At 35.6% G+C, this 25,914-nt stretch overlaps 1 protein-coding gene across 45 annotated transcripts in view; it reads left to right on the top strand.

Annotated features, from left to right (window-relative positions):
- Positions 1-25,914, top strand: part of MBNL1 (muscleblind like splicing regulator 1) — a 221,859-nt gene that overhangs the window by 186,641 nt on the left and 9,304 nt on the right. For 16 of the 45 annotated variants that reach the window (XR_009736657.1, XM_061418241.1, XM_061418161.1 and 13 more), the window contains 6 exons: positions 4,683-4,883; positions 15,125-15,382; positions 16,571-16,624; positions 17,493-17,646; positions 25,009-25,044; positions 25,738-25,832. Coding sequence is in view for 44 of the 45 variants with exons in the window: in XM_061418241.1 (XP_061274225.1) it covers positions 4,683-4,883; positions 15,125-15,382; positions 16,571-16,624; positions 17,493-17,646; positions 25,009-25,044; positions 25,738-25,832 (798 nt within the window). In the remaining variant the exon portion in view is untranslated. Of the gene's footprint in view, positions 1-4,682; positions 4,884-15,124; positions 15,383-16,570; positions 16,625-17,492; positions 17,647-17,944; positions 24,528-25,008; positions 25,045-25,737; positions 25,833-25,914 lie in introns of those variants that run through there. The other 29 variants (XM_061418309.1, XM_061418528.1, XM_061418298.1 and 26 more) reach the window with 11 other exon arrangements.

Here is a 25,914-nt window from a genome sequence, read left to right as displayed (position 1 = left end):
TGACAGCCCAAGTAGAAAAGATGGTTAAGTAAACACACTAAGTGATCAGTACTGGATTCTAGTGATGAAGAGTTACCTAGGAACTGAGGGTAGGAAAATTCCTTTCATAGTTGGAGCTGTGGATGAATCAGGACAAACACCAAAAGAGTCCTGATTCTTGAAGCCTAATTAGTTATTAAGCATTTGGGCTTGGCAGGATCAGCCTCTGTTGTGGAGGGAAACCCATGTTCAAAAGCAGGGAGCCATAAGGAAACATGTGTTCTTAGAGACCTCGTATAGAATCTGAAAACTGGACCCATTTCTGTTTTTAAATAGTAGAAGACTGCATAGTATATGGAATTGGACCTCCCCAGGAGCTTAAAAAAATCCTGTTGCCTAGAAAACTCTGATGAATGGAGAGTTTATTTAACCAGGGCATTCTGGGCTTCAAGTTGTCCAGGTGATTCTGTTGGACAGCCAACATTGAGAACCACTGGTTCTAGAACCACCTGGAATCAAACACACTGATGTGCAAGTCATAGGTCTTCATGCACTCATTTGTGACCATATGCACATAGTCTCTGTGAACCCTTTTTCTTACTTGCTAAATGGAACTAATAATATCCACTTGATAAGGCTGTAATTTGTTCACCCTTTCATTCATTCTTTCATTCAATAACTTATTCAGTGTGTATTTATTGAATGCCTGTTGTATACCAGACATCATTTTCAGTTCTGGGGACTTAACAGTGAACTAAATGTGTCTCCCCTCCTCCTTGACATAGAAGCAGTAGAGGTTTTGCTTTTGTTTGCTCCAAGGAATTTATTTTCTACTATTATGAGGATTAAATATAATAACACAGGTAAAGCACTTAGCACAATACCTGGCACACAATAAATAGAATTATTGTAATAATCATGTTTGCACACATTTAACTAGGGTCCTAAAGTGAAATTGAATAATGTTTTCATTCATAATAAAGCCTGATTACCTTTAATGGAATCAAATGTCTCATTTAAAACAAACAAATGATGAGCCTATAAATGCACCAGCATTAGTAAGATTGCAGTTTGTTTTTCTCTGCTGAGGGTGTTCACTGGCAAAAAAGGCAATCATAAAGCAACCTTCTTTATGCCTTCTGGGAACAAAGATACCTGTAAATCATTATTACAAGGATGTAGTCAGGATCAAATGCGCCAGTTACATAATTATACATTTTTCTGTGGATACTTAGGAGAAAATAGGATGCTACTTGATAATACCATTGCATTAATATCAGTCTTTGCGATTCTGCTGAACTCTGCAGGATGGCTTTTGTAATAGAGAACTGGCAGTGCCACAGTTCAGGCGCTTCACTAGTCTGATTAGGGCCCTCTGATGGGGCCAGCAATGACCTACCTCCAGCAAGGTGCTTCTTAAGAAGAGATATAACGAATTTACAAAAGCTCAGAAGAAATGAAAGGATGTTGCGCTTTGATGGGGATGTTTTGGGGGCAACTTTTGGAATCAAATTTCAAAGTATAGAGCTATTTTTATTTATTGTCTGCCTGTTTAGCAAATAATGCTACTTATCTGGAGAGGGAGCAATTTGAGATAATGCTTGCTGCATAGTTGATGTTTTAGAATTTTGAAAGCTGCTACTGATTTTACTTGGGGACAGTGCCCTAAAGTTTTTAACATTTGCTGAATTGTCAGAAAGTCAATTCATGTGACAACTCTATAGAGACAATCCAGTGGAAAAAATGTTGCCAGTTAGTAAGATCAGTATTTTTATCTAATGAAAGTATTCTTTTAATGGAACTGCTATTTTATATGTATTGCAGATTATAAATTTGTTTTACTCAATGATATTTAACAAAGCTGAATTTTATTGGCCACTGATCTTATTTTCTTAAAATTTTTAAGAATGCTTTCTTCCCTCTAGATAAGTTTGCCAGTTTGACCTCTGCTTCTAAATAATTTTAGTAGATTGTGCAAAGTGACATAAACATCTCAATTACTTTCTGAAGTTTACATTTAAAATACCCTCTCTGGAAATGCATATTAATTCATGGCAAGAATTAATATTGACTGGCTTCTGTTCTCCATATTCTAAACTAGTTTTTTAGTCTACTATGCTAAATTACTTATAATTCTTAAATATATAAGAGAGAAATTAGAGTGCTGGTCTGCATGTGGCTGAAAATGTCACGTATTGCATTTGATAGTACGTAATGGTATAAGTTTAATCTGAATAATTCTGAATAGAGACCCAAGTTGAACATGTATTTATTGTACAGCTAAACTCTTGTCTTGCTGCTGCCTTGGCAGCCAATAGTCAGTGGAGCAACATCAAATCAACTGCTATTTGAATAAGTAGCTGTTGATGGACTTGAGAGATTGCTCTGGGCCCCCATTTCTGACAGGTTATTGATTGTTAATATCTGGGACTCCCACAGTTTTCTGTTGTTAGTGGGTAGCTGCCTTAGGCAGAGATGGAACTGGGAACTAGAAGTATTACTTTAGGCTGTTTCATCAAGAGCCATCAACCTGACGGGGCAGCTCACCATGGCATTCAGACCAACACATTGGGAGGCATAATTATTTTAATTTGAAAGTGTCTGTGGACTCTGTGATATACTTTTTCTTCTCCCAAGTGGATCAGAAGTTGTATTAACTTTTCTCTATTACACGATCTTGTGCTTAAGACTGTATATGATAGCTGCAAACATGTTGTCCTAAAACAATTTGTGACATCAAGAGAAGGCGGTCAGAGATTTTCAACCCCAGCACTAATGACGTTTAGGCCGGATGAGGCTATGTTATGAGGGGCTTTTCTATGTGATGTAGGATACTTACCAGCATTATTTGCCTCTCTTCATTAGATGCAGTAGTGCCCCCCAGCTGTGACAACCAAAAATATCCCCTGCTGTTGCAAAATATTCCCTGTGAGATAACAATCACCCATAATTGAGAACCACTGCCTTAAGAAAAAAGGAATACTTGAATTCTGTGGTATTCTTCTAAATACAGGAGTCAGAGCCAAAATAGATAAAGAGTTTATTTTATTTTTTAAGATATTTCTGAGTTATAAAAATTATTTCTGTAACATATATATCTTGATTGCATAAAACTCTTTTTCCCTTGAGTACTAAGTAAACTCTTGGATCATCTGACTTCTTCTTCCTATCAGAGGGAAGAATTATCTACATTCTCATGTCCCTTTCTTTCTAAAGAAACTTTCTATGATTCTGTTCCTTACTGCAGGGTAAAGATAACAAACTGTTGAATATTACCTTAAAGAATAGGATCCATTTTGTCCATTTGTTTTTCTGTTTTTGAAACAAATATTATTATTACACATAGATTAAACATCCAAAATGAAAACTCCATTGACTTAGGAGGTTGAAAATATACCACCAGTAAGGTGGAAAATTGGAGAAGGCAATGGCACCCCACTCCAGTACTCTTGCCTGGAAAATCCCATGGACGGAGGAGCCTGGTAGGCTGCAGTCCATGGGGTCGCTAAGAGTCAGACACGACTGAGTGACTTCACTTTCACTTTTTACTTTCATGCATTGGGGAAGGAAATGGCAACCCACTCCAGTATTCTTGCCTGGAGAATCCCAGGGACAGAGGAGCCTAGTGGGCTGCCGTCTATGGGGTCGCACAGAGTCGGATACGACTGAAGCGACTTAGCAGCAGCAGCAGCAAGGTGGAAAATTGTACTAGGTTATGCTTTGAAAATGAAAAAGCACATTGTTAAAGTAAATTTAAGGTAAATTATTTAATTTTACTCAAGAACAGATATATTTCCTGACATACAGATTTTGATATCAACAAGTGGAAACCATCCTCATATATTCATGAAAGCATTTCTGGCAGAAAAATCTATCTTATAGCATTTATTCAGTGTTACTATATGTATTTCCTTGAATAATCATAATGTACTTCTTTGGGAGTATTCTTTTCAGACTTCATTTCTTCATAGTAAGCTGAATCTGTTGTAAAGTCTCTCACAAAGGAATAAGAAGCTGGTGGAACATCTATTTCCCCAGGAAAACCTACAACAAATACATAGGCCAAACACTTTATCTTATGTGCTCAAAAGAAATGGTGTCATCATCACCTTTCATATATCCTGAGATTTATTCACAGTTTACATTGACTGTGAGACTCTGTTATCCACTGGGAGTTCTGCTTTATTTATTCTAGATGATAAGACACTTGCAGCCTATTAACAGTTGTAAACAAATCTTTCAGGTACATCTGACATAGCAATTATGAAATGTATTTTCTTAGACAAGTATCTAGGATTAAATCAGGACAAAGGTGGAGTTTAGGTAACTACAAGAAGTTTCTGTATTGAATGGTTGAGCTATTTTTCAAAAAAGCAATTGCTAGTATTGTAGACCCCAAGCTTCAAAATCTCAGTGGAAAATTTCCTAGATAAATTACCCATTATATTTTAGAGAAACATTGATTTGATGAATGCTTATTTAAGAAACGTTCTTAATCTAAATGAGAGTTAATAAATGTACAGTTAAGTGGAGAGAGGGAGGGGGAGGGAGGAAGGGAGCAGAGGAAGAATGGATTATGGATGGATGCATGGAAGGATGGAAGGATGGATGGATGCATGGGTGGAGGATAGCTATATGATGCAGGATATCGACTTTGAACCAAGACCTGCCTATTAAATTTTACCTTATATTTTATTTTTCAGCCAATGTTTTCAGTTGCACCAAGCTTAGCTACCAATGCATCAGCAGCCTTTAATCCCTACCTGGGACCTGTTTCCCCAAGCCTGGTTCCAGCAGAGATCTTACCGACTGCACCAATGTTGGTTACAGGGAACCCTGGGGTCCCTGTACCTGCAGCTGCTGCAGCTGCTGCACAGAAATTAATGCGGACAGACAGACTTGAGGTAGGAGTCACGGGTATTTTTATGTGTTCCATTCTAAAATTCATAATGTGCTCTTTGTTTTTTGTTTTTTTTCTTCAATGGCTATAAAGGTTAAAAGATAATTCAGAGATTTTGGTTCAGTGTTTGGAGCATTTTGCTAGAATATAGATATGCTGTATTTCATGAAAGTAACATTTATAGAAGCCACAACATCCATATGTGGAAAAGTGGATAAGAACTTGGACTCTGGGATCAGACTGCTTTTTACTTGGTTGGGCCTCAGTTTTCTTATGTTCAAAATGGAGAAACGATTTTATCTCAAAGAGTTAGACTTAGCTTCCTAAATGTTTCTTGTTACTGTTGGTATTAACAAATTCTGTCAATCCCCTGAATGAACTTGTTATTAAGTTACTACATACAAAGTGTTTAAAATTTTTTTATTGTTAAGTTTCCTTATAACCCTCACAATGTTTCAACAGGAATGACAAGGCACCTTTCTTTGTGAAATGTGCTGATAAATTTTTAATTGCAGATTGGGTGATGTTCTGTCTTCGAGTCAAGGATGATCTGATGTATGTGCTTTGCTGTTGCTGCGTGAAAAAGAAATTAAAGATATAATCTTATATTGAAGTAGTTGAGAATTTCAACTTGACTGTAAATTAGTAGACTTGGTAAACTCTGGGAAAAATGGCAGCATTACTGTACACTGAAGCTCTCAAATCTGGCTTTGGTATCCAAATAAAGAAAAAATGAGCTTTTCCTCTTTTCTCTGGTTAGGATGAGGCAATATTTAGTACTAGAAGTTTTGCATGTCTTAATTACGAGAAAATGGCAAAACAAGGCCATTGTGTGAACATAATTGACACTAATAATTTATCGGTTTAGCAGGAATTTATTTAATAAATACCACTTTCTTGTTGATTAAGTTTCATTGCATGCATTACAAAGGATCTCAGATTTCAGAGTATTTATAACTGCCACCACCTTTCTGATGATAGTAGCAATAGTTGATAATTACTGGATATTTACTCTCTACCAGCCATAGCATTACCCCTCCATGTGCAACACACATTTAATCCTCAAAGCCATCTTATGAGAAAGATACTATCGTTAACTCCATTTAACAAGGCAATAAACTTGAGAGAGATGTAACGTGACTTATTCAAGGTCACATGGGTAGGATCTTCTGGTAGGGCATGATACCAGAATTTTAAACATTGTTATTACTCCCCTTCCCATACAAGTGATGGTACAAACAAGAGGCAGGAAATTTGGGCTTGTGTGTTCCCTTTAGAGTTTTTGTTTGTTTGTTTGTTTTAGGCTTATTTTTAACCTTTCATTGAACATGCTGGAAAAAGCTCCTAGTTACAGGAGTTCCATAAGGAGGACTCAGGAAGGATGTTGAGACCTGATTTCATGCCCTCTGTGGACCAAGGCCCTGCTGTGTGCTAGAGATAAAACCTTGACTTGTGGGTGGTTTGTCATTGCATAGTTGTTCTTGCTCATTAATAACTAATGCTGTTTGCAGAGAAATTTAGGAGCAAATTTAGGAAGTTTTAAATATTTAAAATTTATTAGATGCTCAATGTATGAATCCCTCCCCCCCAACCTTTCAGAAGCATATCTTAAGGTTCTTGATTGTTTAATGGGAACCAAATAGGCAGTCTGAGATGAACTTGATTGAATTAATTTTTAATAGGAGATTAAAACTGAGATTGTCTCTATTTAACTCTCTTTCAAGGAACCTTTTTAAAAGGCTGATTGTGTATTCAGAACTCTTGTAAACTAATTCTTCCACAATTTTAGGTAGACTGTAATTGGTTATATTCTGCATGATGTTCAGTTAAAATGAAGACTTCCGTCTTTCATTTGGTTTTGTTTTTCTTTTGCAAGGAGCTATTGCAAGTATTTTTTTTCTGTCTTCCTTTCTAGTAGTCACAACAAATGGCTCCTGTTGTAATGACTGTCATTTCCTTTTAACCTGAATTCCACTTATCTCAGTGCCTGATAGTAGGGCAGCTTCCTATCTTATTCTCATTCACAGGATCTGATTCAGGGTCACAGTTACAACCTGTTAGGATATTGCAGTGTGATGCTAAGGGGCACGTCTTTCTCCTTGGCTTTGTGATTTTAGACACTCCTGTATTCAGGCTCTTTCCTCTCATGCTCATTACACCATATCTTGGGGTCTAAGAGACATGGTAGTAAGCGCCGGCACTTATTTACACATTTAGTTGTTTGGGATTTAAATCTGTGCTTGATTTTTAACTCATGGAACTCCCAAGTACATTTTAGAATTTTTGAGTTACTTTTGAGGTGAACAAATTTTGAATCAGTTAAAATACCGGCCAGTTCTTCTTGCCACTTCCTTTTCTCTTTTTACTACAAAATAGGAAATGAAGTTAAAAACACCATAGATTATCACCCTTCTGATTCTTTTTTTTAGAAGAACTAACATATAGCACCCAATGTGATGCTACAAAAATGTTGATACTACAAAAAATTGAAAAAGAGGAACCCAAGGATTAGTGCTGGTGATGTTGCTAATTGAGTAAGCATAGGTCAAGGTTTTTTTCCCCCTAAGTGTCATATTTCACACGTATTAAACTAGGAGATTATACCAGATAATCTCTACGATCACCTCCAGTAAGGTGAAATTTAGATCATTTTCTTGCATTTAATGCCAACCACAAATTACTGAAAAGGTTATTTATGTGTGTGTGTGTGTATATATCCACACATGCATAAGTTTCCTATCACTATCCATATTATCCATTCTTTGTTGGATATCTTTTAAAAGACTTTGCAGCTGCATACTCTCTATGGTGTAAAATCAGTTTTCTCTAAAGAGGAGCAAACCTCTTAAATATTGGTCACTGAAATGAGGCTTTTAAAAAATTCCATTTTGTGACCTTGGGGTGCCTTTGTGTAATTTCTGAGTGGCAGTTATTTTCAGTGATTATTTTAACAATTGTTAAAATCTGTACGTACTAGAAAGGACTGAGGTTTTTAGTCATATCTGCTTTACTACAAAGAGTTGGTAATTAAGGAAACTGTTTATTTTCAAGATACACAATAATTTTTTTATGGTGCAAAAAGGATCCATGAATGCATTTATTCTCTCCTTTATTCAGCAATATCCAATGAAGAACTGTTGACCATATTTCAAGTAAAAGCTGTTGTGAGGAATATCTTGAGGCATCAAAGGTTGCCTACTGTTTTGTAACAATAAAAGGTCCCAGAATAGTGCCAGGCTCATAAATTATGCCTAGTAACTTGTTCGATGAAGGAATAAATGAGTCAATCAACTAGTTAATCAATTAATTAGTCCATGCCCTTATTCAGAGCTTAGGGTAATCTACCAGAGGAGATAAAACATGACACATTTTTAACATTGTTGGCATTATCCTTGGGAACATGTTTACATTTTGAACATTCCAACTACATAATAAGGCATCCTGTTCATGCCCCTAGTCCTAGAGCAATAGTTTCAAGCTTTAATGTGATGAGAATCACTTGCGATGATTGTTAAAAATGGAAAGCCTGGGAATTCTCTGGAGATCCAGTGGTTAGGACTTGGGCTTTCACTGAGGAGGGTGCAGGTTCAATTCCTGCTCAGGGAACTAAGATCCTGCAAGCCACAAGGCACAACCAAAAATTAAAACATAAAAAATTGTTTTTAAGTGTGGGGCCTCATCCCCACGGACTGATTTGGTGGATCTCCAATGGGGATCTCAAATTCTTTTCACAGATGATCTGGGTGATTGTAAATACAAATGGTTTATAAAATTCCATTCAGGGGATGTGAGCACCTGTTATTTAAACAGTAACTTTTTTATCACTTACCTCATGTAGTTACTTGTGATTCTGGATTAAAAATCTGTCTCCTCAAATGCATTTAGCATTCTGTATTTTGTGAAGTTGCTGAGAACACCGTGGTACAGCATAATGAAATATTTTAAGTAAACAATGATGATTTTGGGGGCAATTTATACCACATAACAGCATTAATAAAACAGAACAAACCAGTGGCCACATACTTCATATGCTGATGGAGACATTAGATTGCCATTAGGTTAACTGTATTATTTTTATATTAATAGTCTATATGACATATTCCAGCAAGGTGGCCAAACTACTCGGCTTCTGATATTTTCAGTTGGAGTTGTTTCAAAATAATGTATTCATGTGCTCAAAGTTTTATTCTACTGAGGCAATCATGACATGAGTTTCTAATTCAGGCCGCTGGATACTGAATGCTTCCACTACTTACTGATACAGAAGAGTCTAGTGGCTTTTTTCATATAGGTATAAAAACATATGATACTTACTGACTACACACACAAAAAAAGCATTTAAAGCTAAATGTGGATTTAAGTGATGGTGAAAGGATGCCTCCATGACAGCATTATAGGCATTTAATGGATTTGTCATGATCTATTGCACTCATTTCAAAATGAGATTAGAAAAGCAAATGCTTTTAATAATACAAGAAAGCCTTATTGATATAATTACTTTACTTTTGTGTCTTTGTCTCGAGTATTTAGCTACTGCTTCTGTGATATTTTAATTTCTTTGGAAAATCACCAAGAAATATTAAGAGTTTAATGCACATGGTTCTATGAAGTTTAAATTAAAAAAATAATTGTAATAAGACTTTAGAATGGCTTAATAATGTAGTGTAATAAGACTCTAAAATGGTGAACTCATGTTCCCAGTTAAAACGTCTAATCTGTGCTATCTGTAATTAGTTTGAGTTTTGTTTTGGAAACAATATAGTTGGAAGTTGTTTCTTTAGTTGGCCATTCTGATATATTCAGATTTTACTTTTAAGTTACTTGAAATCAAATGACAAATTCTTAGCTATATTATCTATAGAAATGTGCTTGTCTTCATTGGCTAATGGCAGTAATCATGGATTTCACCGTTTAGATTTCAAAGAAAAGTCCCTGTTGATCTTAACAGAAATCCTCTAGAGTAGCATTATAGATGTCTTTTTCTTCATTTTTTTAAAAAATGAGATTCAGGTAGACCAAGTTTGTTCAATTATCTGGTAACAAACTGAAACTAGATATCATACCATTAGACATTTATCTTGGGAATGTAATTATGGAAACAATTAACTAAGATCATTTCCCCTAGTCATCACAATTTTAAGATATGGATATTTGAATTCTTTTTGAAAACATAGATAATTTCATCATATTTGTATATTCATGACCTATAATGCTATGGATTCTTTGATAAAATAATTGATTATTCAGTATTTATGCTTTAAAGTGTGTGTTAGCTCAAATTTAATAGAAAATAAAATATCCATGATACTTACTGTTGAACAGCAGGTATATATGTATCTTTGACTAAGCTCCTTATTATTAGTCATTAGACTTAAATTGGGCCTTCCTGGTGGCTCAGTGGTAGTAAAAAAAAAATCCCGCCTGCCAATGCAGGAGACGTGGGTTTGATCCCTGGGTTGGGAAAATCCCCTGGAGGAGGAAATGGCAACCCACTCCAGTATTCTTGCCTGGGAAATCCCATGGACAGAGGAGCCTAGCAGGCAATAGTCCATGGGGTTGCAAAAGAGTCAGACACAACTGAGTGACTAACACTTTCATTTCTTACAACCTATTATTATTTTGACTGATTTGAAATATGTTTGTCATGTTTATAAAAAATTGAGATCACATAACAGAACTGTTTATTTTAATCAGATTTATATAGTATGTTTTAAGCTATGTATTATTTTTTTTCAGTATTCATGATTCCATAACTAGTAAATATAAATACTAGATAGAACCCCAAATTTCTGTTTTCAGACTCTGTTCTCTTTGCAGACTACCACTGCTATTTAATTAACAAAGAAGGTTTATGTAGAATTAACATAGATTTCCTTCGGAAGTTTTTCTAATTGCTTTTCCTTTTGATTATTTAAAGTTTATTAGCCAAAGATGTTTTTCTGGAAATGAAATTTACTACTTTAATGTTTTCAGTAAATATTTTTATCAAAGTGATGATTTTTACTATGAAAGTAACTTCTTAACCTTTTTGTATGAAAGTTTACAAAACTTACGTGATTTCGAAAGTAAATCTATGTTAACACTTACAAACATTCTTTTTGATTGAAGGACATTAGCTAGTAGATGGAATTATTTTCATGTAGGTTTGAAACCACTTATCAAATTGTAAAAGTAGTTATGTTTGTTGACCCACTAATACCATTTCTACATATTCATCCTTATAGAATGATTTTTTTGGTGTGTCTTGAAAATAGTCTTTGCAACATTATTTGTAGTATGGAAATATTCAAAATAATCTAGATGTTCTCTGAAAGAATTACTTAGATTGTGCATATCTATTTGATGGAATTTGATTCAGTCAGCAAAAATGATCACTGTGGACACTAGTAAAATGGCAAAAAGAATGTTTACATACATCAGCAAGCAATAACAGATCACCAGGTAATAACCATACTCTAATTACAACTATTTGAAAAACACATTCGTGCAGAAGATTAGATGCAAATATCAAAGAGGGCCATAACATTGTTAGGATTTTCAAATTTAATCTTCTTTGTTGCAAATTCTCTATATGGTAAATTGTGCAACTTCTTATCCTGATTTGAGTTGGATGGTTAAATTTGTTGAAATTTTGTCTGTCAACTAGAATTTGCAAATGCAGTACCAGACTAAGATATTTCTTTGAGGGAGCAGCACACCCTACAGTTTCTCGAGTTTATCAGAGAAACCAGGCCAAACTCATATTCATCAGTCAAGAAACAGATCTCATTTTATTTTTAATGAAAAATTTTATTTAGAAATGAGATGTATTGATTATTAGAGAAAAATCTGTGTGAAAAGCTCTGGGAGGTTTGTTCTGTTCAGATAGGTCTTCAGCAAGCCAGATGTACATCTAAAGCTTGGCAACATTGTCTAGGCCCCCTGGCCTTGTGGCTCGCACCAGTACAAGTTTACACAAGAGATTTTCTGTTTCTTCTTTATATTTTTTCAAAGGCAAGAATAATTGGAGAAAAGCTATTTCAGTGTATGTCTTCTGTTCTGTTTCTCTTGTCAGGAGAAACATTAAGCTGGATTAAAAAAAAAAAAAGTGAAACAGTCACTTTAGGACAAGATTCTAAGCTGACTGCGAGTTATCAACTCTGCTTAAGTGTTTTTTAGAATTCTCCCTAAATGAATCCTGCAAGACTGTAAAGAGTACAAAATTGTACTAAACCAGTTATTAACTTATACAAAAGACACATACTAACTTATACAAAACACACATATACACATGTATAAAGCAAATGGACAGGGACCAGAAGAGGTCTTAGAATGACCATCTTTATGCAACCTGATGGTAAGTTCATATTCCTAAAAATAAAAAGAACATTGAGACAGACAGAGAAATAAAAAGTCAAAATCAGCCCAGCATTCAGGTTTTATTTTGGGGGACTGTTGCTCAAATTTCTGGCACAAACACTGGTGTAATTGCTTTTGGAAAATAACAAATCTTTGATTTTAGTAGTTATTCAGGCTCCTGCAGATAGACTACCTTTAGATGTTATTTCTTGTCATTGTGGTAGAGTAAGAGAAATTGGAAAAGAGTGTTGGTTCAGCTGCCGGCAGATTCTTTGTGAGCATATTCGAGAAAGCAAAAATTACTGAAAAGCTAACAGCAGTAGTGTCCGAACAACAGTTTCCTGTTGAATGAGGCTGAATTGACATAGATTTTTTAAACAGAAAAGTGGCCTTTTTGCTTATGCATAAGTTTTACATATATACATGAAAAGTTTTTATCCGTATTTAATCCGTATTTAAAATCTCCTCGTATTTTGAGAAGTCTAATTTAGTAAGTGGGGATTTGTGGTTTAGAAAGCGGCACAGCTTGATTGCATGCTCAGTGAGAGTGGAGGACAAGAATTCCGGATAACAGCTTAACCACGTTTGCTTTTCAAATTATAAACTCCTCAATATCCTTTCAATATCCTTATTTTCTTCTATTCAAGAAGATAAATGTAATGATTAAAAAAAGGAGCATCTTTTGTAACTTTCTAAGTCATCTTTTACTCCTAATATTTCTCGGAGTATTTTGCACAGAGTAATTATTTAATACTTTTTTAAAATTATATAAATTGAAGTGATGAGTAGAGTTGACTCGGCTATGTAGATAAGATGCATTGCTTTAGCTTGAGGTTTCTAAAAAGTACAAGATGCTCTTTTTTTAACATGTAGCATGATACAAATTATAGAGGCCTTTTTAAAAGGAATCATTTTCCTCAATAATGGGATATGGATATAAAAGGGAGAAACGCCTAGAATTGAATGTAATCATTTTATGTACTTAAATCCAAGAAAATCTTTGTTTTTTAAACCATAGCAGAGTTCGCCTTTTTTTTTTTCTTCATGAATTCCAAAATAGAGTGTTCAGGGACTGTATCTGCTCAGTTTGTTAAAGATTTGTGAAAAACAAAAAGGAAACATCCTTAAAGCATGAAGTAACAAGAGCATAAAAATATCACAAGGACTTTTTGTGTTTAGGTGGCCCTCTTGTGGTAAAAAGGTCAAACTTTCCTGAATGAAAGTGCTGGCAACTTTTTGAAAAGAGCTATAAAGTGTGTGCTCAGTCGTATCCAACACTTTGCAACCCCCGGGACTGTAGCCCAACAGGCTCCTCTGTCCATGGAATTTTCCAGGCAAGGATACGGGAGTGGGTTGCCACTTCCTACTCCACGGGATCTTCCTGACCCACGGATTAAACCCACATCTCCTGAATTGGCAGGCAGATTCTTTACCACTGTGCCACCTGGGAAATCCCCAACAACCTTTAATAGTAAGAGGTCTGAATCAAGCAAATGGGTGAAAAATAATCCATTTTCACCTTTTCTCCAGGGACCCCATCCAAAATTAATAGATATAAAACAAACAAATGACAAAAACGAATCCTTTGCATCTGCTTTACATTACTACCTGGTGAATCTCTAATGATCAAAAATATAGCTCTTAGAAACATTTTATAAAAAAGCTATCATTTTACTTTTTACACTTTCACTTTTAAATTATTTCTGATTAGCGTAAAATTTGCAAAAATAGAACTGAATTCCTACATCTCCTTCACCCAGCTTACCTAAATATTGACAGCTTACATAACCATGTTACCGCTTACAAAACCAGAAAATTAGCATTGATATGCTGCTATTAACCAATCTACAGACCTTAATCAAATTTCACCCATTGTGCTCCCAATATCCTTCCTCTGAATCAGGATCCTTCAGTCTATAACAGTATCTCAGTCTTTCTTTGTCTTTCATGACCTTGACACTTTGGGAGAGTACTGATGAGTCATTTTGTAAAACATCCTACCGTTTTAGTTTGTTTAATGTATTGTCATGATTAAATTCAGGTTATGCATTCTCAGCAATAATACAACAAATGTGATGTTGTAACCTTTTTTAAGTGCATCATATCAGTAAATATGTGGTATCATTATGTCTTTATTACTGGTGATATTAACTTTGTTTGGTTAAGTGGGTGTCTATAGAGTTCTTCACTACAGAGTTACTGTTTCCTCCTTGGTAATGAGTAAGTGTGGCCTTCCATGATGGCTCAGCAGTAAAGAATCCACCTGCAATGTAGGAGTTGCAGGTTCAGTTCCTGGGTTGGGAAAATCCCCTGGAGAAGGAAATGGCAACCTACTCCAATACTCTTGTCTGGAGAGTCCCATGGGCAGAGGAGCCTGGTGAGCTACAGTCCATGGGGTCACAAAAGAGTCAGAAACAACTAAGCGATTGAACAACAACAATAAATAAGTATATCAACTTTATTTAAATTAGATGTTTTACCATAGTTAGTATCTTAAGTGCGTTTTCTTCCTAATGGACATTTTATTGAAATGGGGCTGTAATTAGTATACTACAATTTCCCTGTAGCTCAAATGGTAAAGAATATGCCTGTGAGGAAGGAGACCAGAGTTCAATCCCTGGGTCGGGAAGTTTCTCTGGAGGAGGCAATGGCAATCCATTCCAGTATTCTTGCCTGGAGAATTCCATGGACAGAGAAGCCTGGCAGGCTACAGCCCATGGGGTTGCAAAGAGTCAGACACAACTGAGTGACTAACACACACACACAGTTTTCAGGTTTTGTGGTTCCTTTGCAAATTCTTTCCCCCTTTCACCTGTAGCCTTCTGTCACCACTCTTGCACTTTAAATCTTGAGAAAGTTTCTACTTGTCCATATTGACTGACCTTCGTGCACTTTATGACCCCATAGGTATGTCGAGAGTACCAGCGAGGCAATTGCAACAGAGGAGAAAATGATTGTCGGTTTGCCCATCCTGCTGACAGCACAATGATTGACACCAATGACAACACAGTCACCGTGTGTATGGATTACATCAAAGGGAGATGCTCTCGGGAAAAGTGCAAATACTTCCATCCTCCCGCACATCTGCAAGCCAAGATCAAGGCTGCCCAATACCAGGTCAACCAGGCTGCCGCAGCACAGGCTGCAGCCACTGCAGCTGCCATGGTGAGTAGAGACCTTAGCTCAGTCCTTGTTAACGGTCACAAAACAGTGAACAGCTGTATCTGACAACAAGCTATTCATTTATTAACCTTTAAAAATTTTTTTTTTTTTTTTTGCTGAAGATATGTTTGTTCAGGTATCCCAGACAATACATAATGAAGTGACCATTCAGAGAAGTGAGGGTAACTCCTCAAATGGTTCAGATTGCTCCTACCCTCGGCCTAATTTTTAATACTCTGTCTTACTCTGGATGTAGGGTTTCTGAAATTTCTGCTTTGTACAGAACACCTGTCTCCTTTTCGGTTTAACGATACTGCCATTTCTGATCCTCTTATTTCTGTGTGCTATCTAATCAGCCATTGTTTTCCTTCGGTGTGTTCTTCTGCACATCAAGGCTCTTCTCTACATTTATCTTGCTTTAACCATAACAAAATCTGAAACTATTTAGGAGAATTGCTTCAACAAAACTGTTTTAAGAATTCAGTACATGATGTTGAGCAGTTTGCTTATCTAGATTCTCTTGAACTATATTGTGGCATAAACAGAACTGTAAAACCAGAGAAGTTTGCCTATGCCATTACATAGAAAGGAGAAAGCAGTACTGAAGGAAGAGTTAGAAATGGATCATTTAGAACAGATACTAAACTATATAATGAAGGTAAATTTTAACGTGATCTAATAGCTGATTTTAATGAGTCCATTTTTGTTCTTTGCTTAGCTGTTTTAATGTTGTCCTTTTTTTTTTTTACATAAATATATGACTTAATTGTTAAATTATTCATGAAAAAGAACACTGTGTGGTATTTCGTAGCACAGTCAAATAGTTACGGAGAGGTCTTTTCTGTGTTTGTTTATGGATACTTGAGCAAAAATACAGAAGGCAGACTCTCTCCTCTTCTCTTCCTTCCACTCTTCTTTTTTTTTTTTTTTCTGTTAGAGTATCTTGTTTGTAATTAACTACGAAGAGGAGTTATCCTCCCAATAACAACTCAGTAGTGCCTTTATTGTGCATGCTTAGTCTTGTTATTCGTTGTATATGGCATTCCGATGATTTGTTTTTTTATTTGTTTTTTCTCACCTACCCAAAAATGCACTGCTGCCCCCATGATGCACCTCTGCTTGCTGTTTATGTTAATGCGCTTGAACCCCACTGGCCCATTGCCATCATGTGCTCGCTGCCTGCTAATTAAGACTCAGTCGGCTGTCAAATCACTGAAGCGACCCCTCGAGGCAACCTTTGACCTGGTACTATGACCTTTCACCTTTTAGCTTGGCATGTAGCTTTATTGTAGATACAAGTTTTTTTTTTTTTAATCAATTTAAATATATATATTCCTTTTTCTGTTATAAAGTTGTAAAGTACAATGAAAACTGAGTGTGGTTTCCTGACAAAATTAGTGGAAAGACTGTAAACAAGTCCCTGGACAGATGTGGTGCAATGAAAGAATCCAAAAACCCAGCAGCCCACATTCAGTTTAACTACATTGTAGAATGTTCTAATGAAGTATTTGAAGGACATTAAAAATGTATTTTTGGACTGTATATTTATGTACCTGTTTGGTTAGCATGGCTTTAGTGATAGAATTACTGACTTTTTAATATTTATAGTTCAGTGTTTTAAGAAAAAAAAAAAACTTGCATGCTCTGGGACATGTGCATGTTTAGGTAGATGTGGGGAGGGGGGCAGAGTGGGACTGGGTTTATTTTACCAGTTTCGGTCACTTCGTACAATTAACTATTAACATTGCTTATACTTGTCAATCCTCATGGAGCTCGCAGTGCAGCTTTTCTTCTTTTCCCAAATCAACGGCTTCTCCCAGAAAGCCTGAAGCATTATGGGACTTAAAACACTTTAACACATTATAACATGTGCTCTCATACTAGTGGGATTGTTTTTCTCCAAGACAAAAATAATGCTTCCTTTAAAGCTTTTATCTTGCTTTTTTTTTTTCCCTTTAAATTTTTGTTTATTGGATGTTTTTTTCCTCGGGTAGTTAAGTGCTCTGCTGCTTGCTTGCTCATGCTTCCTAACAATTTTAGCCTTCAACTGATTTTTCTTTTTTCTTTTTCTCTTTTTACTGGTATTTGTTTTTTATACTCACTCACTAAACAGGGAATTCCTCAAGCTGTACTTCCCCCATTACCAAAGAGGCCTGCTCTTGAAAAAACCAACGGTGCCACAGCAGTCTTTAACACTGGTATTTTCCAATACCAACAGGCTCTAGCCAACATGCAGTTACAGCAGCATACAGCATTTCTCCCACCAGGTAAGGCGTTTGAGTCTGTTAATAAATAAATCTGATAATGCATGTAGATTTCTGTCGGTAGAGCAGATAAGCCACGCCCCTAGTCGTTTTTAGCCATAGAGCAGGTGGAAGGTAAGATGAAAAGTTATCTCAGGTCTCTCCTATGATTTTCCTTAAAAATTAAGAGTTTTAGGTTGATGAAAAATGGATGAGAAGTCAGTGATATTTTGTATATTTATTTGTATTTGTGTAATTTGAAATGAAATAGAGTTCTCTTTTTTTTTTTCTCTTTCCTCAACACCGTTATGTGTCTGTCAAGCTATTTTATGACCCTTTCCTGCTGTAAGACCCCTTTGCCTTCATGATTCCAGAGTTCATTTGAATTATATGAAATGACACTTCAGTTTTGGTTTTTATTTTTCAGCCTGTTTGTTTTCAAGGTGGAGAATAAAAAACTGACTCTGTTCCAATCTTATTGGTACCAATCAGTATACATCACTTAAAGCTGTTGCTCCTGAGCTAATATTGAAGTAGCCCTAAGTACCTGGTGAAGTTTACATGTATAAGTGAGTTACACATTTCTGGTTTCAGTTGATTTCAACGTAGTAACATAAACATACTCTAGAACTATACACAAAGATTTACAATTTAAAAACATAATCAGTCACTTAATTACCTGGAAATTTATTACTTTTACTTACTCTTCATTTGCTTCAGACAATACATATTACATTCCTTATAATCTAGAATTCAAGTAACCAGAGACTCTAATCTTATTTTCCTCTTCATCTCTTAATCTTTCTTAAAAATTGCCTTGTGTTAAGAGATTCAGTTAATAAAATAATTTTATTAATTAAATTGATTAATTTATGGTTAGGTGTGTATGTCAAAGATCCAGACCCATTAGTATGTTATACTATGCTAACAGTATTTATAGTACATTAGGTTCAAAATACCATGAGGAAATGTGATAATTTATTTTTTAATAGTGAGAATAAATTATATTCTCATTAGGTTTTACTGCCAAGTACAGCTTTTTATACAGTGCCTCTTTGAAAACTAGCCATCCATGTGTAGAATATGTAGTAACATTCAATGAACTAGAATAGAATATTCCACTAATTGAAATAGCCTGCCCTAGCACCACAGATAAAGTTATATTTGAACTCATGAAATAGTATCTATCAAGTTGAAGTTTGTCCATTTTAGAATAGAAATTAAGTCATTTGATCTTTGGGTATTTGTTGTACTCTGAAGGAAAAGTCACATTTCTTTTAAGTTTTATAAAATTAAAATTTTTTTCTCAACATATGTATGTTTTCAGAGATTTCCAGAAATAATTTTTTTTGCTTTAGTATAAATTTCCATCCCCCTGGATTTATGCTGTCTCCAACAAATAATCTGTCGATTTTTCTATAGTCAGATCACTAGACAAGGTTTCAAGGAATTGTAGGTAACTACTGTGATCTTTTTGAAGAAATTAACAACTATTTTTGTCAGTTTATTTCACTGAATGAAACATTACTACTAGAAATGACAGTTTCTCTATTTAAAAATCTAAAAGTGAAAACAAATTTAACTTCTTCCATGTATTACTTAAAGAAACCTAAAATAATCTCTTTTATCAAGTGGATTTTGCATCATTTTCTCCAACAACATTCACATGACTGAAGACTTTTCTAAATAAGTATAATCATTAATTGTATGACATGTATGACTCTGATTTATGACCATAGTCTCTCTATGGAATGGATTTTAGTCTGTGGATAGGATAGAGCAAAAGATGCGAGATAAAATTCAACTCAGGGAAAACCAATAAATACCTTTATAAATCAGAGTCATACTTCTCTGTCTAGAAACTAAGCATTGTTAAATAAAATGTGCCACAATATATTGGAACATGTGTACACCCGTGGCGGATTCATGTTGATGTATGGCAAAACCAATACAATATTGTAAAGTAATTAGCCTCCAATTAAAATTAAAAAAAAAGAAATATGCTGAAATTTTTAAGATTTGTTTGCATTTTTTATGATAAATTTGCATCAGAAATATTTTTTTATATTTGTAGTCAATATGTAATTATTGCAATAGTAATATCAAATAAGGTTTATTTGTAACCCAGTTTTAAAGAGCTTGCAGGTTAACTTTTAGTCATCACATAGAAGTAGGTAGTACCTCCTTCATTCCTTCAGAGTATTTTTAATCTCATATGTACTTATGTGCCACAGTGACATTAAAAAGTTATAATGGATAGCCCATCTATACTCCTGCCAAACCACTTTATTTTACAGCTGGGAAGGAAAGAAATCTAATGTAGAAAATATATAAAAACCCAAATGCCTTAAAAGCCAGGCAGGAAATATGAACAAGTGAAGCAAGAAGTAAATTTGAAGCTATGGGGTCTGGGAGGTGCAGGAGAGCTTAGGCCTAGTCTGAAGGGGACAGTCAGTGTTCAGACTTAGCCTTTTGTTGCCTTAGAAGATTATCTGCCCTGTAGGTTGTACCTGTTGTGCGTTGGACACCCTTTGTGGCTCCATATATGTCATAGTCTTTGTGACTATGGGTGGTTGTGTCTGTGCCTCTCAGGGTTGGTTGTATACAACTCAAAGTGATGGCTCTGGTGTCCAGTATTGCTAGATCTTATGATGTATTTCCCAGATACTCTGGACTTTTGAACAGTTATATGTGAAATCTGTCCATTTTTAAACATTGTCAATTAATTTTTGAGAACTACAGAAAATCTATCCTACCATAAATTCATGTGTCATCTCATGGGATAGGGAGGAAAAGGAAATTCATTTTCCAAAGTCTAGGTTATTCTGCAGACCTATAGATGAATTCTGTGATCAGAGCATCCTATCTAACCACAATATTATAATTTGGAAGTTATATTTGAAGACTTTATTGGAACTGATTAGAGAAAGAAAGACATTTATTTTTTGCAGTTTATAGTTTTCGAATTCTGTAGTCTGTTGCTTCAATAATAACATCAGGGATATATAGGTCTATTTCATTGACATTACAGTGAAGCATGGTTGACTAAATCTTTGGAGCAGGTAACTGTATACAGAACAGGTTGCTAGCAAAAGATCAGGATTCCATGACAAGCCACCTAACTAGTAAAGAAAAATTAGTATATACCATAACTTTTAAGAACAAACTTAGACTTATGTGGCCTTTACCCATCTATCCATCAATCCATCCATGCATCCATCCATGTATGCATTCATCTGTCCATTTATCCATCCATCCTTCTAACCATCTATCTATTCTTTCTGTTCCTACCTCCTTATCTTCCTCTTTTTCTTCTTTCCTTCCCTGTTTTCCATCCACCTATCCTTCTTCCTGGGCTTCCCAGGTGGTGCCAGTGGTAAAGGACCTGCTTGCCAATGCAGGAGACAAAAGAGATGCGGGTTCGATCCCTGGGTCAGGAAGATTCCCCTGGAGGAGGCCATAGTGACTCATTCCAGTATTCTTGCCTGGAGAATCTCATGGACAGAGGAGCCTGGCGGGCTACAGTCCATGGGGTTACAATGAGTCTGACACAACTGAAACGACTTAGCACCGCACATCCTTCTAACTCACTTGTTCATCCGTCTTTCTTTTCATTCAGTCAACTACATCCCACTGCATCTTCCATCCCACTCCCACCCCTCCCAAGAAAGTTTTCTAGCCTTTTACTTTTATACCCTCCATCTCATTTAAAGATAAATATAAGTAATTTGGACCATGTTCACACTGAAGAAATTTTTATTTTTTTAGATGTATAGTCCATTTTTTTTTACCTTCACCCGTTAAGACTAAATTTGCTATTCATACAGAGTATACGTAATCTAATGTCTACTTATGTTGTAGGTATAAATTTCACGAAATAACACTTATATTTACATCAGTTTTGTTTTCCTGAATTTATATTAAGTCCAATTCTAAACTTCAGTTACAGTATTGGATAGATGTATCAGGCACCACTGAAATTCCAGGATTCCCATCCTCACATCTCCTCTTCTTTCCCACCTCTACTCGAATGGTGATCCTGTGCCATCCAGTAGTCTCAGACAGGTTACCCAGTCTCCATTCTTCAGTCAACACTGGCCATTGCTGATGTAATCACTGTCCATGCTTAGAAGATCCCTTGAAGGCAGGTGCTCCAGGGCTTCTGTGCCTGCCTTGGGTACCAGGATCCTTGCCTACGCTCCTTAGCCTCCCATGCAGCCCATTCCCTGGAAAGCCTGCTTCTGGCAGCACTTCTGTGAAAGAACACACCACCAGCCCAATTACCGAGGGGCCCTGCACGCTTCTCGCCTTCTCTTCAGAGTCTGGAAGAATTTTTTTCTCTCTGCTTTCCTTCACCATTTTTGCCCACTTGCCATCTGCAAAAGCATACTTCTCTTCCTAGCATATTGCCCTCAGTCATTGTAGGCTTATGATTTTTAAAAACCTAAAAATAAGTTTGCTTTCAACAGCTTCAGCTTCACCTTGAGCAAACACTCCTAGAAAGAAGGAAACAGAAGTCCAGAAAACTTTCCTGAGGGTTTGGAATAAGAGGAGAGATGCAGGGGATGGGGTTGCTTTTACAGAAAGAAAAGAAAACAAAACTTTCAATTATCATTTTTAGTAGGATTAATGAAGTTAATAAAGATGGTTTATTTGAACCTTAGCATAATGATTATAAATCTGGCTTGGAAGTTTAAATACAGTCTACCATAAGTTATACTTTAATTTTTTCATATATAAAAGGAGATAATACTGGTGATTATTTCATAAAGTTATGTGTAAGTTAGTTTTAAGCATAATTTGGTAAAACATCTTCTTAAAGCGCTTTTACAGACAGGTCTAAGAATTTGGAATAAAGCCAGGAATGTAGTAAGCACTGTTTTTTTGTTGTTTCCTGAACTCAGTAGAGACACAAAATATAATTCAATAGATTATAAAAATAAATTATATGAAGCTGTTGCTTCTTTAGACATCAGTTTTAAGAATAATTCAATTTATTGTGAACTTTTAGTTCTAAATGATATAGAGTATTTTTAGAAGGCTTTAAATCAGCTTTTTACTCCTATCATAATACACCTAAATAGGCTTGAATTACCACATGTAAAACCTCCAACAAAATCTCTATAGTTCTTTTCCTCTCTACTTTTTTCCCTTCTCCTTGAACTGATTTGAACTACACATACGTCTCATTGGTAAACTACTTTCCTAGTTGTATTTTCTGAATCTTCATACAGATTAACTTAACATTTCAATTTAAAAATCATGTAATTAACATCTGGCATTCCTCAGAAGCACACCATTCTGCTCTACCTTTGTAGGGGAAATTTGAAATTGACAAATACATTCACTTAAATTTTACCTTATGCTGAAAATTGAATAAAAAAATTTAATTGGCTATTTATGCAATCATTATTCATAAATCAACCAATCTGATGTAAAGATGGCTATTATGGTCATTTCAAAAGTGATTTTTTATTTCGGTAAGTGGGTCCTACAGCATTATGTCTTCATATTTGTGAGTTACTGCACCCTGGCTAGTATTTTCATTGCTGCCTTATGTTTATTTGCTGCAAATCCCTCTCAAAACTGTGTGCATTGGTTTTAATGGTAATGAGGAAGATAGCTCAAACTGAAATTCAAATCCTGAAAGCTTTAGGGTTTTAGAGAGGTAGGATAAGGTTAACTCATTTTCAGCATGTGCAGCCTTCCTTATGCATGGGATGAAACATAATAGACAAATTGCAGCATAATAATAAATTTAAAACTTACCCTGGACAGTATTTAAAACAAATATTTCTCAAATTCCACATTATTCTTTTTCATTCATCTTTCATTCATTCTTTCCCAGTCTTCTGGCCCAACTGTTGGAGGATAATGATTTCATAGAATCTAGGATATTAAAGTTTGCTTGCTCTACTGTCTCAAATTACTGTCTCAGTTATCACTGATTTGTTTTTGTTGTCTTCCACAAGGCTTTGACTCAGTAGTGGTAGCAAATGACAGAGATCTTCAAGTGTCTTCATAAATAATGCCTATCAGTGTAACAGTACTCCACCTGAGACAATGCCTCCCTAGCTCTCTTCCCGAGTTTAATCATTGATCATTGCGCCCACAGTCTTAATTGTGATAACAATCTAATTGCAGCTGTTACAAGGATGCCAGTGAAGTAATCTATGCTTCTCAATGGCAGCTTTGTTTTGTAGGGCCATCTCTGACAAGACGCAATTGGCAGATTTTTTCTAACAAATGTTCATCCCAGATGCTGCTAGTATGTAAATAGGATGTGCCAAGATTTAGATAGAAATATAAAATCATATGATATTTTAAAACCTAGGAGTCTAAAATAGTCTCATAGAAAGAACAGTAATTCAGTATATGGGAAAGTGCCCTGTGCTTGGTAAGATTAGGTAGATTTTCCAATGTTTATATGGCAAAGAGAACAGGTACTATCTATGTAATACTGATTTTAACGTTGTGGTGGAGCCATTGTGAACATCAGTGCCAACACCCCCTATGCAGTGTATATATCTCATTATCCCCCATTCAGGGTTTTTATTCTAATCCAATTAACCATTTTTGAATGTGAAATTTCATAGAACACTTGCCGTTCTGAGAAGTCCTGAAGGTTTAAAACAGCAAGGAAAACCAGTCTGCTTTCTCAGATACCTTCTAAGTAATAAATCAGTTCGAGACTTTAAGAAAGTGTGTCCCATCTAAATGTTTTCTGTACATTTAAATTCCAAACTAAGGCAGTGCAGAAGTTCAGTTTCTCCTTATGCCTTATTTATATTGCTTGGTATCCCTCCAAATAAAATTCCTGTATGGTTGATCACAACCCCTTCCATTTCTGTGTGGTTGCTGCTGCATTGAACAGGGAAATAAATAAAACTAAGGGAATGAAATGAGTGCTTTGGTTTCATTGCATTGTTAAGTCAGTTCTGTGCATTGAATTATTTAGCCTCTTAGTAAATTTCTCTTAATTATTTAACATGTGCTCAATTCATATGTTAAAAAGTCAGAAATAGCAAAGCCACCAGATGGCCAGTAACCAGATTAAAACAAAACAAATTGCAATATTATTTTTAAAAGAATTAAGCAGGTTTCCTTTTTTTTTTTTAATTCACTTTTATTTATAGGCAGCAATTAGGAGAAACAAAGTGTACCAGCACACAGTTAAACTGGCTTTTATTCTTCACTTGAGACTAGTTCTAATTGATCACTATGCTATTGTATGATTTGATTGTGCTGACAGTTACATGCCACTGTTCCCATAATAACAATTTTTCTTCTTTGTTCAAATGAATTTCCTAATTACACGTGTGATGGGATGTTTTAATTCTTTTCCCTTTTCAAATCCACCTTCCTGTTGCAATGCATGATGGGCAGGCTCAATATTGTGCATGACACCCGCTACAAGTGTTGGTAGGTGCCAGCTTTGTTTCTTGATTATCTTAAACCTATGGTGCACCTCACAGCCCCTCAAAATCCACTGCTGAGTTTAACTTGTATCTATTGGGCAAGTCCATTTCCTTTTTACTAACACCTGTCAATTAAATGCCATTTTCTATTTAATTGACATGGACTCACATAAGTGTTTTCTTTACACACAAGTTTCCTTTAGTCACCTTTGGTGGATTTTGATTGGACTATGAGTTCTGGTGTGTAAAAAAAAAACAAACTATCTCATAAAAGTAATATATTGTGTATTTTTATAATAGTAAATAAGAAAACATACTTTTATTCAAAACCAGATAATTGTATATATGAAGTAAATATCTGTATTTTAACTTAGATTTTGAATGTCTAACTATGAACACTATATAAAATTCTTGGTGTTGACTTAGCAAATTAAGCCTGTTTGTGTCAATTTTCTTGATTTGATGGTAACAAGCTTTTTTTCCCCTTTTTTTTCTCTTTCATCCCCCTTCCCCCTCTCTCCTTGGAATGTTGTCCTGCTTTGCGCTGTGATTGCATGTCACTCGCTGGTGATGATGTCCCGTCACATGGCTTACTGCTGTGATAAATACCATGCCCAATTATCTCCTCCATGTTGCCATGGTTTCCATATTGCTACACTCTTCTGTATGTTTGCTTATATGATTTTCCCTCCGAAAGTTCCCATGGTGCACGGTGCTACGCCAGCCACTGTGTCCGCAGCAACAACATCTGCCACAAGTGTTCCCTTCGCTGCAACAGCCACAGCCAACCAGGTTTGCTAATTTACAGCTTTGTTTCTTAAAAACCAACTCTAATAGGGCTCAATCCAACAGCCCTTACGCACGTGGATTTCCC

The sequence above is a fragment of the Bos javanicus genome, chromosome 1, assembly GCF_032452875.1.
Source record: "Bos javanicus breed banteng chromosome 1, ARS-OSU_banteng_1.0, whole genome shotgun sequence".
Taxonomy (NCBI): Eukaryota; Metazoa; Chordata; class Mammalia; order Artiodactyla; family Bovidae; genus Bos; species Bos javanicus.
The sequence above is the reverse complement of the archived record's forward strand: the minus strand, read 5'-3'. Positions and strand labels throughout refer to the sequence as shown.